Source organism: Lolium perenne, chromosome 5 (assembly GCF_019359855.2).
Source record: "Lolium perenne isolate Kyuss_39 chromosome 5, Kyuss_2.0, whole genome shotgun sequence".
Lineage (NCBI taxonomy): Eukaryota > Viridiplantae > Streptophyta > Magnoliopsida > Poales > Poaceae > Lolium > Lolium perenne.
The window spans coordinates 59,636,232-59,652,220 of record NC_067248.2 but is presented as its reverse complement, the minus strand read 5'-3'; the positions used below and the strand labels follow the sequence as shown (position 1 = coordinate 59,652,220).

Sequence of the window (15,989 nt, the reverse complement as noted above, 5' to 3'; positions counted from 1 at the left end):
TCCGCCTCCGCCTCCGCCTCATCCCTGGCCTGCGCAGCCTCCGCCACCTCCACTTCCGCATCCACCTACAACTGGTTGGCCTGCGGTCGTCGCCTCCTCCGCGAACGCCTCCGCTGCGTGGATGGCGGCAAGGTACGGATCATCTGGGTAGGCACGGCGGGCCATCTCAACAAGGTGAGCCCAGGTGCAGCTGTGCTCGGCCATGGATGATTTCTATGGTATTGGGGCCCTTCTCACCCGTCGGCGTTGACCATATATATGTATGATGGGGCGGAAAACGGCGATCGCGCGAAAGCCGCTTGCCGCGGGAACCACTGCCCCACGCGCGGTAATCGCTAGCGGAGGCCTCAACGAGACGTTAAACCGGCAATACCGACCTTAAGAATACCAAGAAAAAATTAGATCGGCCCGCTGGACATACTCGACCCGAACAGACGCGAAAATGCATGTACGCGTGGTCACTTTTAACGTCTATTTGTCATCGGGCCCGTGAGAGATGCCGTAACTCCTCTTTGGAGCGAGGTTTTTTTTTTTTTTTTTTTTTGACTCATCAGATCGAGGCCGCACGGAAAAAACGTTGAATGGCACAGATAGCTCGCCAAGGCCCATTCGTCTAGCAGTGTTATAGAAATCAATCAAGACGCAGTCCTGGGCCAGGCACCGACTTACCACTCTCCATAAACCCCCGAAAGTGTGGAAGAAAAAAGAACCCAAGCCATTGCCTCCATCGATTTAACGCTCCACATCGCGATCGCGATGCCGCCGCCGCCGCCGCCGGCCGCTCGGCGTAACCGAGTCCGAAGGGGGCGAGCAAGGAAATCCCCGACGTTCCACGTCTCGGTGTTCAACTGCATGCCGGAGCCGTGGAAGCCGTGGGAGCGGGACTGGGCGGAGCTGCCGGCGGACTCCATCTCGTGCGTCCTGCACAAGCTGCGCCTTCCTGAGCTCCTGCTGGGTGGCGTGGCGGAGGTGTGCCGCTCCTGGCGCCGCGCCGCAAGGGAGGAGCCCGAGCTATGGCGGTACATCAACGTGCGCTGGCTGCCCAAGGTCCCGCCCTTCACCCACCGGGCCACGCTCGAAAACATCATGAGGTCTGCCTTGCGGCTCAGCGCGGGGCAGTGCCGAAGCTTCTCCGGCGAGCATCTCGACGACCGCCTCTTCATGCTCCTCGCTCAGCGGTAACATATTTTCTTCTTCTTAATCAACCTATGTACTATTACTCTTCTGTAGCGGAATATGTTTTTAGGCCAAATTAGAGGATTATCATACAGCCTAGACTTGTTTGGGTAGTACAGTACAATAATAGACAGAAAGAACAATTACTTTCCGACTTCCCGTGCAAATATTCAGACAGTCGATTGAACCTTAGCTATGAAATGTTGGAACTGCTACCCTTCACGTTTTCAATTCTGCGCTTTTACTGGCTCACTTGAAAGAAAAAAAGATTCCATCAATTTTGTTCTGAACGGAAAAGCTAGGTAGATCTTTGAATTAGTGGCATATTATAAATTAATTTTATCTTGCAGGGCGCCTTTCCTCAAGAGCCTTGATCTCACGGGTTGCTATCGCATCTTCCGCGGAGGAGGATTTGCGAACGCAATAAAGAAGTTTCCTCTGCTTGAGTACCTCACGCTTGTTAACTGTTATTGCAATGAGGAAGCCCTCCAACTCATCGCAAAAGCGTGCCCATGCCTGACGCACTTCGAACTTACCCACGAAATCAGTTGTTGCTCTTATCGCATCAAGGGGTCTGCCGACAATAGAAAAGCTTTCGCGATCGCAAGGATGCGTGGGCTACGTTCCTTGAAGCTCGTCGATGACAATCTCGGTAACCAAGGCTTGGCAGCCATCGTCGACAACTGTCCCAATCTAAAGTATTTGTGCATTCGAGATTGCTGGAACATCAGCATGGATGGCAACCTAACAGTGAAGTGCGCCCATATCATCATGGATTACCATGAGTACTTCCCGCCATCTGAACCTTGCGATTGCGACTGCGTTTCACCAATGTCATATGGCCAACTGAGTGACTACGACTATGACGATTACCATGATCTTTCTCTCTATTCCTACCTTGGTGACGAAATCGACGCCGCCAATCTTGACGACTATGAAAGGACCCTTGACGTCAAGGGCATGCGCAGGTACTTGAGCTAATGCAATGGTGTAGACTTGAGGATTTTCTCATGAGTGCCTAATTATAATGCTGCCTTATTCCCTTCTCGCATGTATGCACACGTGTGTTGTAGAAACGATGCAAAGACTGCACAATATAGTTCTGACCGGTCGTCATCCTATGTTATTTACACATGTATAAAGGTGCATATTTGTTTCTCGGTGACCAATCTCTGTTCCGCTTTGTGACCTTAACCTTAATTTTAACCGGAATATACGTGTCACCTTTTCTGTCTCATTTCTTACGCTTTAGTGTTCATTGTATCTACTTGTCTGAGTACATTTTTTGCTCTGAAAATCTTACCAATTTCTTTTTATTGGTACTTCCTCCAATCCATATTAGTTATCATTAATATAGATGTATCAGACATATTTTAGTTCTAGGCACATTCATACCAGTTAGAACATGTTTCTTTTACGGGTAAGCTAGAACATATTTTGTGTGACTTTGTTTTACTACGCTCTTATATAGTCATATAGATGAGCTGTAAGCCCATCATCCTCTCTGTCGTAGAACAACAGGTAAACTCCGAGTTACTCCCGTCCCAACTAAAAATAACCAACGACATACCTATTGGGGCAGAAATTAGGCGTTCATCTATGGACTAAAATGCTTTGGTTGATTCAATGTTTAGTTTTTGGTCAAACTATACCCGACTTTCCGACTGAACCATATTTGAAGCGGAATTCCGATGATTTCAGACATCCCAATGATCAATCAAAGAAGAATCTTCAAATAAATTCAAGAAATCGAAAATATGTGTATATCTGAATCCCTAGAAGTTGCAACGGGAATGTGGTGAAACTCTTATCTTTTTGCTGTTAACTGTCATGGGAATGCAGGTGGCAACGGCCTACCGCTCTCTCAGTAAAACCAAACACCCTTAATTTAGAAGTGTACGATTTGCATCTACACTTGTTGTATAAATAGAGAGACACCCGATCGGGGTCATACGACAAAATCTTTTTTTGTTTTTCTTAACGTGGTATCATAGCGTTGTTTTCGCTCCTAGGGCCTGCGAGCGATGACAACCTCCGGGCTGCAGCTTTCCACCACCACATGCGCTCTCATCTCCTGCGCTTCCAGTTCCAACACCATGCCGACCACATACATCAACAACATCACCGTGTGTCTCGATTGCACAAACTTCCTTCTATGGAAGACTCAAGTCGTCCCCAACATTGCAGGCCAGGGCTGGTATGGCTTCCTTGACGGGAGTTGCGCCGCGCCACCCATGATGACCACCACCGGGGAAGGAGATGCAGGGTTCACGGTGCCTAACCTCGCGTATGGTGAAGAAGAACGACTTGTCCGCTGCCGAGTATTTCAACAACATGAAGGGATATGGCGATGCTTTAGCGATGGTTGGTTTCCCCATTAGCGATGATGAACTGGTCGACTATATTGTCATCGGTCTCGGGTCCTAGTTCGAGGAGCTGCATGCCTCGCTCACAGTCCTCGACATTGCCGCAACCTTGCTGACCCTCTTTGACTTCTACACGATGATGCTCTCGTGTGAGGCAATCCACGAGAAAAATTTGCTAGTCGATCGGAGATTACTCCACTTCGTCTAATGTTGTTGCTCGACACGGTGCCTCATACAGTGACTCCGGTCGTGGCGGTGGGCGGCCCTTCCACATCAACACCAACACCAACAACGACCACTCTGGAGGCTGCCTGAATGGTGGACAACAAGGAGACGACGGTGGCGGTTACTATGGCGGTGGCCAGAAAGGAAACTATGCCAATGGCAACGGTGGCGCTAGCAACAGTGGTGGCGGTACAATGGCAATCATGGCGGTGCCGACAACAACTACAACGACCGCTTTTGGCCCCGTTGTCAGATGTGCAAGTATTGGGGTCACGAGGCCCATACATGCAAGAACTAGTTCAACCAGGTGTATCAAGCCGACGATCAGCGCTCTGGCACCTCCGTTGCCATCAATCATGAGGAGAATCAGTGGTTCATGGAAACCGATGCAACCGATAATCTCACGAACGACATTGGTCATCTAAACGTCCACGGACGCTACCATGCCAGGGACCAAGTTCAAGTCGCCAACGGTGTAGGTTTGTCTATTATGCATCATGTTGATCATTCTCCTTTAGATGGTTCCTTGAGCTTCCTTGACGTGGAAAATATCCTCCAATTTTCCAACATTAGAAATTTTTTGCTCTCGGTTTATCGCATTGTTTCCGCTAATAACATAACTATCAATTTTATTTTTTCTTTGTCAAGGACAAGGCTATGAGGAAAATCATTCTTTGCGGTAGGAGTCGCGGTGGTCTTTATCCGCTTCTATTTGGTCGAGCCATATCCTCTGAATGACATGGGTCAAGCTTTTGCCCCATCAATGATATCAACATCTTGGTCATCCCTCCAATAATGTAGTTCCTCATATTGTCAAGTTCAATAATATTTCATTTTTCCCAAACTTTGATTCATCTGTGTGTGATGCTTGTCAACGTTTTAAGACTCATTGATTGCCATATAGTTATTCTTCACGTGTTTCTCACATGTCTCTCGGGCTTGTACATTACCATGAATGGGGACCTGCCTTGTCTTTTATGGAGATTTTAAATACTACGTTTGTTTCATCACTGGATATAGTTGATTAAAAACAAATCTTATGTTGAGAGTGTTTTCTATATGTTTCAGAACCATGTTGAGCGCCTCGTAAGCACCAAAAAATTTGCGGTTCATTGTCTCCATGCTTATTTTCAGCGCACGGGTATTTCTCCTCGTGTTTCTTGTCCTCATAGATCTCAACAAAATAGTATTGTCCCTCGTCTCTCCCACTTTGGTTTTTGGATGAAGCTTTTCTCATCACGTGCTATCTTATGAATATATTCCTCACTAGTGCTTGACAATACCACACCAATATTTTTGACTCCTCAACATGTCTCATGAATATTCTTTTTTGCGCACCTTTGGTTGTGTGTATTGGCCGAGACTACGCAAGTAAATTCGCACAAACTCGAACTTCGACCCAAAATGTGTGTTTTACTTAGGTATAGTCCTATACATAAAGGCTAAAAGTTCCTTGATCATTGCATCGGTCGCATCTATATCTCGCGTGATGTCATCTTGAATTCCGTTTGCCACCCTGTAGTAGTGGTTGATGTTTCCAAAGTGCACATGGCGTCTTTCCCCACATGAACCAGCTCTTCAGAATACTAACATGTGTAATTATGACACCCATATTACAAGTTGATGTCTTTGGTGTTGCTTTTGGTGCTCCTGTGTTCCAGTCTCCGGCGCAATCAACATGCATAGCACCGCAAGCGTGAATTCCTTGCTTAAGGAGTCGGCTTCAACCAAGAAAGCCAACAATGTCATAGTACTTTTTTCCCCTTCCCCTCTCTCCACCCTCTACAGTAACCGGCGGCTCTCCCCCGAGATCTGGCCCGATCCCGAGCCTCTCCGGCGGCGTTGTCGGCCGGAGATGGCGGAGGTGAGGTGCCGGAGTTAGTTTTCTAGGTTTAGGAGTAGTTTCCCGGCGTTTTGCCGGTTAGGTTAGGAGTAGAAGCTCTGGTTCGGGGACAGATCTAGAGCGGGCCAAGATTTGGTGGCGTCTCTCTTGCTCCGGTGGCCGGAGCCAAGGGAGCTCCTCCTCGACCGATCTCAGCAATAAGGCCGGCGTCATCTCCTTCGAGCTTCTTGGCGCCTCTTCATCAGCTCCTGGCCGGCCTTGGTGGTGAGGGGGAGCGGTTGGAGTGGTTGGCATGGGCTTGATCTGGAGGTGACTGGGGCTATTTGCCTCTCCGGTGCTCTGGCACGGCGCCGGGTGGCCGTCGCTGGCGGCCTCCTTCCAGATCCGTGGTGGATCTGGGTTCGGAGCTCATCGGTGGCTCAGCCCTTTGATAAGGTGCTTAGGAATCATCAGTCGAAGAAGAAGGTGGCCTCTCTGCTCCCTTGGCCGGCCATGGTGGCGGGGGAGGGCCGTGGAGGTAAGCCGAGGTGTGGATTTCCGACCTGACCGGCCGTGGTGGCGAGGAGGACGGAGTTGCAGATCAGTTCTTGCTCTTTCTTCTTCATGTTGATGTTGTACTCGTCGCTGCTGGTCCCTCTCTCGATTTCTCACACCCCATGGTGGTGGCGTGAGCTTGGGATTGGTGTGATGCCGGTGATGGTTTCTCTGTGGAGCTCATCTCCGACGTTTCTAAGGCGGCTTCCGTCTTCACGTCGGACTCAACGGCAGTAGGGCTACCGCTCCGTTGCTGCTTGCTCTGGCTGTCGGTGTTCCCCTCGGCTTCGTCTCCAAGTGTCCTGATCCTCGGAGATGCGGCTGCAGACCGTCGTCGGAGCTGGAACTGGAGGAAGAAGACGACAGAGGACTTGATCGCGTGTTGAGTTTTATCTAGGGTCTTCTTTGCTATTTGTTCTAGACCCCTGTGTAATTCTTTGTAATTATAGGGTTAGCTTGTACTCCAGTTTTTAATATAGCAGCTTTGATCCGGTGTGTTTCACCCGGCGACTTGTTCAAAAAAAAAAAACCAAGAAAGCCGACATAGTGTCTAGCTCCTCCAGTGTTGGGCCGCCCCCTCCTAGGCCGGCCTCGTCACCAACACCTAGCCCACCATCGTCCCTGCCCTAGGATAGACCGCCACCATCGGCTAGGGCGCCTACGAACGTTCGGGCGACCACAGCTCCTCCTAGACCTGGCACCTGCAGTTCAGCTTGGTGGTGACTCGGCAGCACACTGTTGTTTCTCTTCCCAAGATCTACACACGGATGACACCATTGGTGGCGAAGCCACGTTAGGATCTGTGTGGTCAATTGACCACAAAAGATTTTGCAAAATCTTTTGTATACAAGTACAGATTATGCAGATAATACTATAAAATAAGTAAAAATATATGTATTTGACATCACAGATTTAAAATGATAACACAGAGTTGAACTCCTGGCACCGTCACTGGTTCCATATGATCCATACCGGCGTGGTGCTTTTCTACGTATTTCGTGTATTTCGGCATCACATCATACTTCTCTCTCCGAGCCTGCTTGGTGGTCTACGATGAAAAACGAGTTTGAGCGCCTCTTCGATGAAATTAGAATGAACACTAGTTCCCCAATAATCCTCAACCGCCCCATGCTAATATTGTTGGCAGCAAATAAGTTTGCAGGGCAAAATTTCATCATGATGGTTCAATTGGCAGATAGAAGGCTTAGAGCATCTCCATCCGTCTCCCCGGGAAGGCTCCCAGGACGCCTTTTTTTCATTAGGATGGACGAAAATGGTCTAGTCGCGTCTCTGGATCCTCGTTTTCGTCTGGATTTGGGCTTTCGTCCATCCGGGGAGCCCAGGTCATCCCCGCCCCCCTGGGAGCGCTCAGGACTCCGGACGAAACAAAAGTGCGGAAAACGCCGAGAAAACTTCCCGCGCAGCTGGTGGCCCCGACTTGTCGGCGAGAAAGTCTGATCATCCTCATCGCATCGTCTTCCGCGCGCTGTAAAAGCCTGCCGCCAGTCAGTCTTCGCCGGACGCGTAGCTTCCACGCGGCGAGTTAATGCCATCGCCTCGGTTTCACGCGCGTCGCCCTCTATTTATCGCCGAACTACCGCGTCTGGCCGCATTCACCATGCCGTCTCCCTGTTCTCACACCACCAATCTTCCCCAATTTCATCGAGCGAGAGCTAGCGGCGATCAACAATGGCGAACGACGGCGCGGCGAACAATGGCTTCGGCCGCCGCTCTCTCCACCAATGGGAGGAACGCCTCCTTCACGCGGCGGGCTACCCTGCGCCGCCGGACTTCCACGCGCCCGGAGGATGGCGACTCAGCGCGGGCGGCGTCCCAATCCCGCCGCCGCCGATCCGTCGCGCCGCCCTGGAGGCGCAGATCGACGTGGTGCTCGTCACTCTCAGTGATGAGCAGCGCGCGGAGGAGCGCTTCTTCCCCGACAATTACGAGGCATGGACGCACTTCTTCCGGCAGAGGTACGAACGCGAGCTCGCCCAATATGACGCGCCTCCTCCTCCCGCTAGGAACAACGCCGACGGCCGCCGCCACTGGTGGAGCGCGCCTGGCCGCACCCTCGAGAATGTGCTCGCGCACATCGAGGGTGGGAACTCCCCCGTTCTGGGGATGCTGCCGCCGGTGGCGGCTACCATGTCGCGCCGGCACGGTAGCTCCTGGATGCCGAGGAGGATGGCGCCATCCTCCTCCTCGTTTGGGTCGGGGTCGGCGTCCAGGTCCGGCGGATCGGCTCCTTCACCGTCGACACCGGTCTTCGTCAAGAAGGAGCCGACGTCTCCACCGCCGACTAGAGGGTGCAGCAGCGGCGCCCTCGTCATCCGCGACCAACCTTCCTCTCCCTCGCGCGGCCGCAAGAGGAAGTCGTCGAAGAAGGAGATCACCGCCGCCGCCGCGAACCAGCTCGCCGAGGAGGAGGCCAAGCGCGTCGAGGACGCCGCGGTGGCGGAGGCGATCGCCAGGTCGCTCAACGACCTGGTCCCCGCCGACAACGCGCTCCCCATCGATGTCGCGCTCGACTGGTTCAGGCGGGACTGGGAGCGGCAGCAGGCGGAGCAGCAGCGTCGCCTGCTAGACCTGGCTGCCACGCGACAACGCGTTGTCTGCGCCGCCGCACCGGCCGCCGCAACGAACGTTGTGCCCAGGCCCGTGCCGCTGATCAAGCTCGAGGAGAGCAGCGACGACAAGCTCTACCGGCCGACGCCACCACGCGTCGGCGACCCTGGCCAGGGTTCTAGCCGCTGGTACGAGGCGTCGCCGCCCGAGGACGCCGGCAACTCGAGCGACGACGACAACGGAGACGACTACACGGCCTTCTACATGCCGGTAGAAGGCCGTTATTAGTTTTTGTTTATGTTTCCATCTGGCCGAATTCAAATATATGTACGAATTCGGCCTATATATGTACGAACTCGTGTATATATATTAAATATCTTTAAATTTCGCTTATGTTTGAACGAATTTCGCCTTGTTTTGTCTGAATTCGCCCTTTTTTGTCAAAACTTTTCATCCATCTTAGGCTCGCCGCTGGGAAAATGAGCCTCCCCAGGCCAAAAATACATCCATCCGGCGCTAAATAGCGCCGTATTTTGGCCTGGGGAGCCCCAACTGCTGGAGATGCTCTTATATGGTTAGGGCATCTCCAACGCGGCGATCCATCCCGTGCCCGCGCGTCCGAATGGGTCCAACCGGACAAAAACGAGGCCCAGCGCACGGACCCATCCCAAAAACGGATGGCCGCGGCGTCCGGGACGTCCCAAAGCCGTCCCAAATCTGGGCCGAGTTTGCGTGGTCGCGGACTCCTATCGCTGGCTGCTCCCGTCCTCCCCTTGTCCGCCCCTGGCCCGCCTGTCTGCCTCCCAAAATATGGCCCCCTTGCACACATCTCCCACCGCTCCGCCGCCACCCCAGGACCGACGATTTGGGAGCGGTGTCGACGCCGGCCACCGTCGTCGAGACGCCGGCAAGCGGTGTGGAAGCATAGGTTGCGGCCCCACGCTGCTTTTGCGGCGTCATAGCAGAGTCGGAGGACGCCGTCGCCGACGCTGTTGTCCTCTCACTGTCGCGAGACCTCCCGCTGTCAGCAACTTCACCGTTGCCGCCAGAGGTGAGGTCTTGTGCACTGTGTTTCCAGATCGCAAGTCGTCCGGGACGGCCATTGCCTGCAGGTCCCTACGGACGCACTGGATGTCCTCCGCCTGCGAGGTGTTCGATGAAATGGGCGATGTAAAATTTGTCCCATTTCATCTGTAGATCATGGTGGACAGCGATGACGAGTACTTCTTCAAGAACTTCATCGACACGTCGTCAGACGAGGAGTCCGACGACGACTTTCTCACGGAGGCTGCGCTGATCATCCACTAGCACAATGTCTCGCAGATCCCCGTATACCGGGGGTCCTTGCCGGGGCGCGCGGCCGCTTTGGACCGCAAAAGATAACGCGGCCACGACCAGCTCTTCACCGACTACTTCTACCACAAGGCATTGTTCATGCCGACCATGTTTCGCCGTCGTTTTCGGATGTCCAGACCGTGGTTCACCCGGATAATGGATGGTGTCAAGGTCTACGACAACTACTTCTGTGCCAAAGTGGATGCAATTGGCAAGGTAGGCCTCTCTTCGTACCAGAAATGCACGGCAGCGATTAGGATGCTCGCATATGGTGTTGCCAATGATTTCGTAGATGACTACACGCGCATGAGTGAGTCGACCTGTTTGGAAGCGATGTACAGGTTCTGCAGAGCAGTGATCGGTGCGTTCGGAGAACAATATCTCCGGCAACCTAATGCAGAGGACACATCTCGTCTGTTGTCAATCAAAGCTTTTAGGGGATTTCCTGGGATGCTTGGCAGCATAGACTGCATGCACTGGGAGTGGAAGAACTGCTCCTTTAATTGGCAGGGGGAGTACAACGACCATTCTGAAGGGGTGCATACTGATTCTTGAAGCTGTTGCTTCACATGACACATGGATTTGACACTCATTCTTCGGAATGGTTGGCCCGCACAATGACATCAATGTGCTGCAGCGCTCTCCGGTGTTTAATAGGCTAGCGTACGGTCAGTCCCCTGATGTGGATTTTGAGATCAATGGCCACCACTACAACAAGGGGTAGTACCTTGCTGATGGTATCTATCCACCTTGGGCTACACTCGTGAAGACAATCCAAAAACCCAACTCAGAGCAGGAGGCAAGGTTTGCCAAAGAGCAAGAGGCAGCCCGGGAAGATGTCGAGCGGGCGTTTGGCATCCTCCAAGCTCGTTGTCCTATCGTCAGACACCCTGCTAGATGATGGCACGTGAAGCACACGTCCGTTGGGAACCCCAAGAGGAAGGTGTGATGCGCACAGCAGCAAGTTTTCCCTCAGAAAGAAACCAAGGTTATCGAACCAGTAGGAGTCAAGGGCCACGTGAAGGTTGTTGGTGGAGGAGTGTAGTGCGGCGCAACACCAGTGATTCTGGCGCCAACGTGGAACCTGCACAACACAATCAAAATACTTTGCCCCAACGTAACAGTGAGGTTGTCAATCTCACCGGCTTGCTGAAAACAAAGGATTAAACGTATGGTGTGGAAAATGATGTTTGTTTGCGAAGAACAACAAAGAACAGAGATTGCGGTAGATTGTATTTCAGATGTAAAAGAATTGACCGGGGTCCACAGTTCACTAGTGGTGTCTCTCCAATAAGATAAATAACATACTGGGTGAACAAATTACAGGTGGGCAATTGACAAATAAAGATTCATATGCATATCATGATGATCACTATGAGATTTAATCAGGGCATTATGACAAAGAACATAGACCGCCATCCAGCATGCATCTATGCCTAAATAGTCCACCTTCAGGTTAGCATCCGCACCCCTTCCAGTATTAAGTTGCAAACAACAGACAACTGCATTAAGTATGGTGCGTAATGTAATCAACACAAATATCCTTAGACAAAGCATTGATGTTTTATCCCTAGTGGCAACAGCACATCCACAACCTTAGAACTTTCTGTCACTGTCCCAGATTCAATGGAGGCATGAACCCACTATCGAGCATAAATACTCCCTCTTGGAGTTACAAGTATCAACTTGGCCAGAGCCTCTACTAGCAATGGAGAGCATGCAAGAACATAAACAACATATATATGATAGATCAATAATCAACTTGACATAGTATTCTATATTCATCGGATCCCACCAAACACAACATGTAGCATTACAAATAGATGATCTTGATCATGTTAGGCAGCTCACAAGATCTAAACATGATAGCACAAGAGGAGAAGACAACCATCTAGCTACTGCTATGGACCCATAGTCCAAGGATGAACTACTCACGCATCAATCCGGAGGCGGGCATGGTGATGTAGAGCCCTCCGGTGATGATTCCCCACTCCGGAAGGGTGCCGGAGGCGATCTCCTGAATCCCCCGAGATGGGATTGGCGGCGGCGGCGTCTCTGGAAGTATTTCTGTATCGTGGCTCTCGGTAATAGAGTTTTCGCGACGGAGAGTTTAAGTAGACCGAAGGGCAGCGTTGGAGGGGGCACAGGGGCCCCACACCATAGGCCGGCGCGGGCCCCATGCAGGCCGCGCCGCCCTATGGTGACGGCCCCTCGTGGCCCCACTTCATATGCTCTTCGGTCTTCTGGAAGCTCCGTGGAAAAATAAGACCCTGGGCGTTGATTTCGTCCAATTCCGAGAATATTTCCTTTGTAGGATTTCTGAAACCAAAAACAGCAGAAAACAGCAACTGGCGCTTCGGCATCTTGTTAATAGGTTAGTGCCGGAAAATGCATAATAATGATGTAAAGTATGTATAAAACATGTGAGTATTGTCATAAAAGTAGCATGGAACATAAGAAATTATAGATACGTTTGAGACGTATCAAGCATCCCCAAGCTTAGTTCCTACTCGCCCTCGAGTAGGTAAACGATAACAATAATAATTTCTGAAGTGACATGCTACCAACATAATTTTGATCAACATTATTGTAAAGCATATGAGATGAATGGAGTGATTCAAAGCAATAGATTGCTAACAAAGAGATAATGACTAAACGACTGAATCATATAGCAAAACTTTTCATGAATAGTACTTTTAAGACAAGTATCAAAAAGACTTGCATAAGAGCTAACTCATAAAGCAATAGATTTAAAGTAGAATGCATTGAAGCAACACAAAGGATGATTAAGTTTCAGCAATTGCTTTCAACTTGTAACATGTATATCTCATGGATAATTGTAAACATAAAGTAATATAACAAGTGCAATAAGTAAATATGTAAGAATCAATGCACACAGTTGACACAAGTGTTTGCTTCTAAGATAGAAAGAGGTAGGTAAACTGACTCAACATAAAGTAAAAGAATGGCCCTTCGCAGAGGGAAGCATGGATTACTATTTTTGTGCTAGAGCTTTTGTTTTGAAAACATAGAAACAATTTTATCAACGGTAGTAATAATTCATATGTGTTATGCATAATACTTCCTACAAGTTACAAGCCTCATGCATCGAATACCAATAGTGCCCGCACCTTGTCCTAATTAGCTTGGATTTACATGGATTATCATTGCATAACATATGTTTCAACCAAGTGTCACAAAGGGGTACCTCTATGCCGCCTGTACAAAGGTCCAAGGAGATAGATCGCATTTGATTTCTCGTTTTTAATAGATCTCAACTTAGGACATCCATACCGGGACAACATAGAAAACAGATAATGGACTCCTCTTTAATGCATAAGCATTCAACAACAGATAATATTCTCATAAGAGATTGAGGATGAATGTCTAAACTGAAAACTTCCACCATGATACATGGCTTTAGTTAGCGGCCCAATGTTCTTCTCTAACATATGCATACTCAAACCATTTGATCATGATAAATCACCCTTACTTCAGACAACACGAACATGCATAGCAACTCACATGATATTCAACAAAGGTGTAAAAAGTTGATGGCGTCCCCAGAAACATGGTTACCGCTCAACAAGCAACTTATAAGAACTAAAACACATAGCTACATATTCATCACCACAATAGTTTTTAAGCTATTTTCCCATGAGCTATATATTGCAAAGACAAATGAATGAAATTTTAAAGGTAGCACTCAAGTAATTATTTACTTTGGAATGGCAGAAAAATACCACATAGTAGGTAGATATGGTGGACACAAATGGCATGGGTTTTGGCTCAAGATGTTTGGATGCACGAGAAGCATTTCCTCTCAGTACAAGGCTTTGGGCTAGCAAGGTTGTTTGAAGCAAACACAAGTATGAACAGGTACAGCAAAACTTACACAAGAACATATTGCGAGCATTATAAGACTCTACATTGTCTTCCTTGTTGTTCACACACTTTACCAGAAAATATCTAGACCTTAGAGAGACCAATCATGCAAACCAAATTTCAACAAGCTCTATGGTAGTTCTCCACTAATAGATTAAACTACATGATGCAAGAGCTTAAACATGATCTATGAGAGCTCAAAACAATTGCCAAGTATCAAGTTATTCCAAACCATATGAAGCATTTTCTGATTCCAACCAAATAGCAATCAACGAAGCAATTTTCAGCCTTCGCCATGAACATTAAAGCATAACTAAGAACACAAGTGTTCCATATGAAAAAGCGGAGCGTAATATCTCCAATACAAGGATTGTGGGATCCAACTTTATTCAAACCAAAACGAAAATAAAAGCAAACAGACGCTCCAAGTAAAGAACATAAGATGTGATGGGATAAAAATATAGTTTCACTAGAAGTGACCTGATAAGTTGTCGATGAAGAAGGGGATGCCTTGGGCATCCCCAAGCTTAGATGCTTGAGTCTTCTTGAAATATGCAGGGATGAACCACGGGGGCATCCCCAAGCTTAGACTTTTCACTCTTCTTGATCATATTGTATCATCCTCTTCTCTTGACCCTTGAAAACTTCCTCCACACCAAACTTAAAGCAAACTCATTAGAGGGTTAGTGCATAATCAAAAATTCACATATTCACAGGTGACATAATCATTCTTAACACTTCTGAACATTGCACAAAACTACTAAAAGTTAATGGAACAAAGAAATCCATTCAACATAGCAAAAGAGGCAATGCGAAATAAAAGGCAGAATCTGTCAAAACAGAACAGTCCGTAAAGACGATTTTTTCTGAGGCACTTAACTTGCTCAGACGGAAAAAAACTCAAAACTAATGAAAGTTGCGTACATATCTGAGGATTACGCACGTAAATTGGCAGATTTTTTCTATTTTAATACAGAGAGATCTACGCAAATTCGTGATAGACAACAATTCTGTTTCTGCGCAGTAATCCAAATCTAGTATCAACTTTACCATAGAGACTTTACTTGGCACAAAAACCTGAGAAGGAGAGGTTGCTATAGTAGTAACAACTTCCAAGACTCAACAAAACAGTAGTAAAATAAAACCATGGGTTATCTCCCAAGAAGTGCTTTTCTTTAACGCCTTTCAGCTAGGCGCAGAAAGTGCAAATCAACACTACAAGAGATGGAGGATTTGTTGACGAAAACCCTGGTGACAAAAATGCATACCGTCAAGGATGTGTCCTTATAGGTGACGAATTCATCTTTCGTCAAGCATTTAAGGTAATGCTTGACGGTATGATTTTTCGTCAACAAAAAATCGTCACCCATTACCCAAGCGGGAAGGGCTTCCATCGTGTCTGTTAATAGGTGACGAAATCAAAGATCGTGGTGACAAAATAATACTAAGTTACTTTATTAAATGTTATTAGTTTTATATATCATGCGTGACCCACTTGTCAGGAACATATTTAATTAAGTAAAAATTGTGGTTTGGAAGAATCGAACCAGGGCGTTGGCGTGACTGACGCAGAGTCTTACCGCTAAGGTAGATATGGAATTTTGATCTGGATCCGTAACTTGTCTATTCTACATATTTATTTCAATGGTGCGATCTAGATGTTACGACATAATAATTTCCTTATTAATATTTATGTCGGCCGAGGGTGCCTCATTTAAGTCGCGCCGCTAGCAGACACGGCCTATATAGGTGATCTTTCTAACAGTCGAATCGACTAGGGTTCTCGTTGAGGTGAGAAGAATTCCGTGAAGGCTCCATTGTGGTGGCGGCGAGACGCATCATCGGTGAGTTCTCCTGATTGTTCGTTAGGTCTAGATTTTTTAATCAGTTGTCAAGATCTGTTCTGAAGAACGTTGGCATGTTCTTAACTGAATTGTAGGCAATGGATCGAAGTTGGATAACTGATGGCACCAAGAAGTTCACAACAAAGTACATGGCAGGTGTTAGGGATTTCATCAAGTTTGCGCGAGAACACTTGGACAATACAGATGAACCAA

The 15,989-nt window shown here is 48.5% G+C and overlaps 1 protein-coding gene across 1 annotated transcript; it reads left to right on the top strand.

The window, feature by feature from the left end:
• Nucleotides 1-756: 756 nt before the first annotated feature.
• LOC127303367 (putative F-box/LRR-repeat protein 9) lies at nucleotides 757-2,157 on the top strand. Its single transcript, XM_051334110.1, has 2 exons — nucleotides 757-1,178; nucleotides 1,527-2,157. The coding sequence occupies exons 1-2, from the start codon at nucleotides 757-759 to the stop codon at nucleotides 2,155-2,157; spliced, it is 1,053 nt and encodes a 350-aa protein (XP_051190070.1).
• Nucleotides 2,158-15,989: the final 13,832 nt, after the last annotated feature.

What these genes read in the sequence shown, in the direction of transcription:
- LOC127303367 (XM_051334110.1), top strand. Translation starts at nt 757, where the DNA reads ATGCCGCCGCCGCCGCCGCCGGCCGCTCGGCGTAACCGAGTCCGAAGG. An exon ending in TTCATGCTCCTCGCTCAGCG is followed by an intron (nt 1,179 to 1,526) that starts GTAACATATTTT and finishes TTTATCTTGCAG; the next exon opens with GGCGCCTTTCCTCAAGAGCC.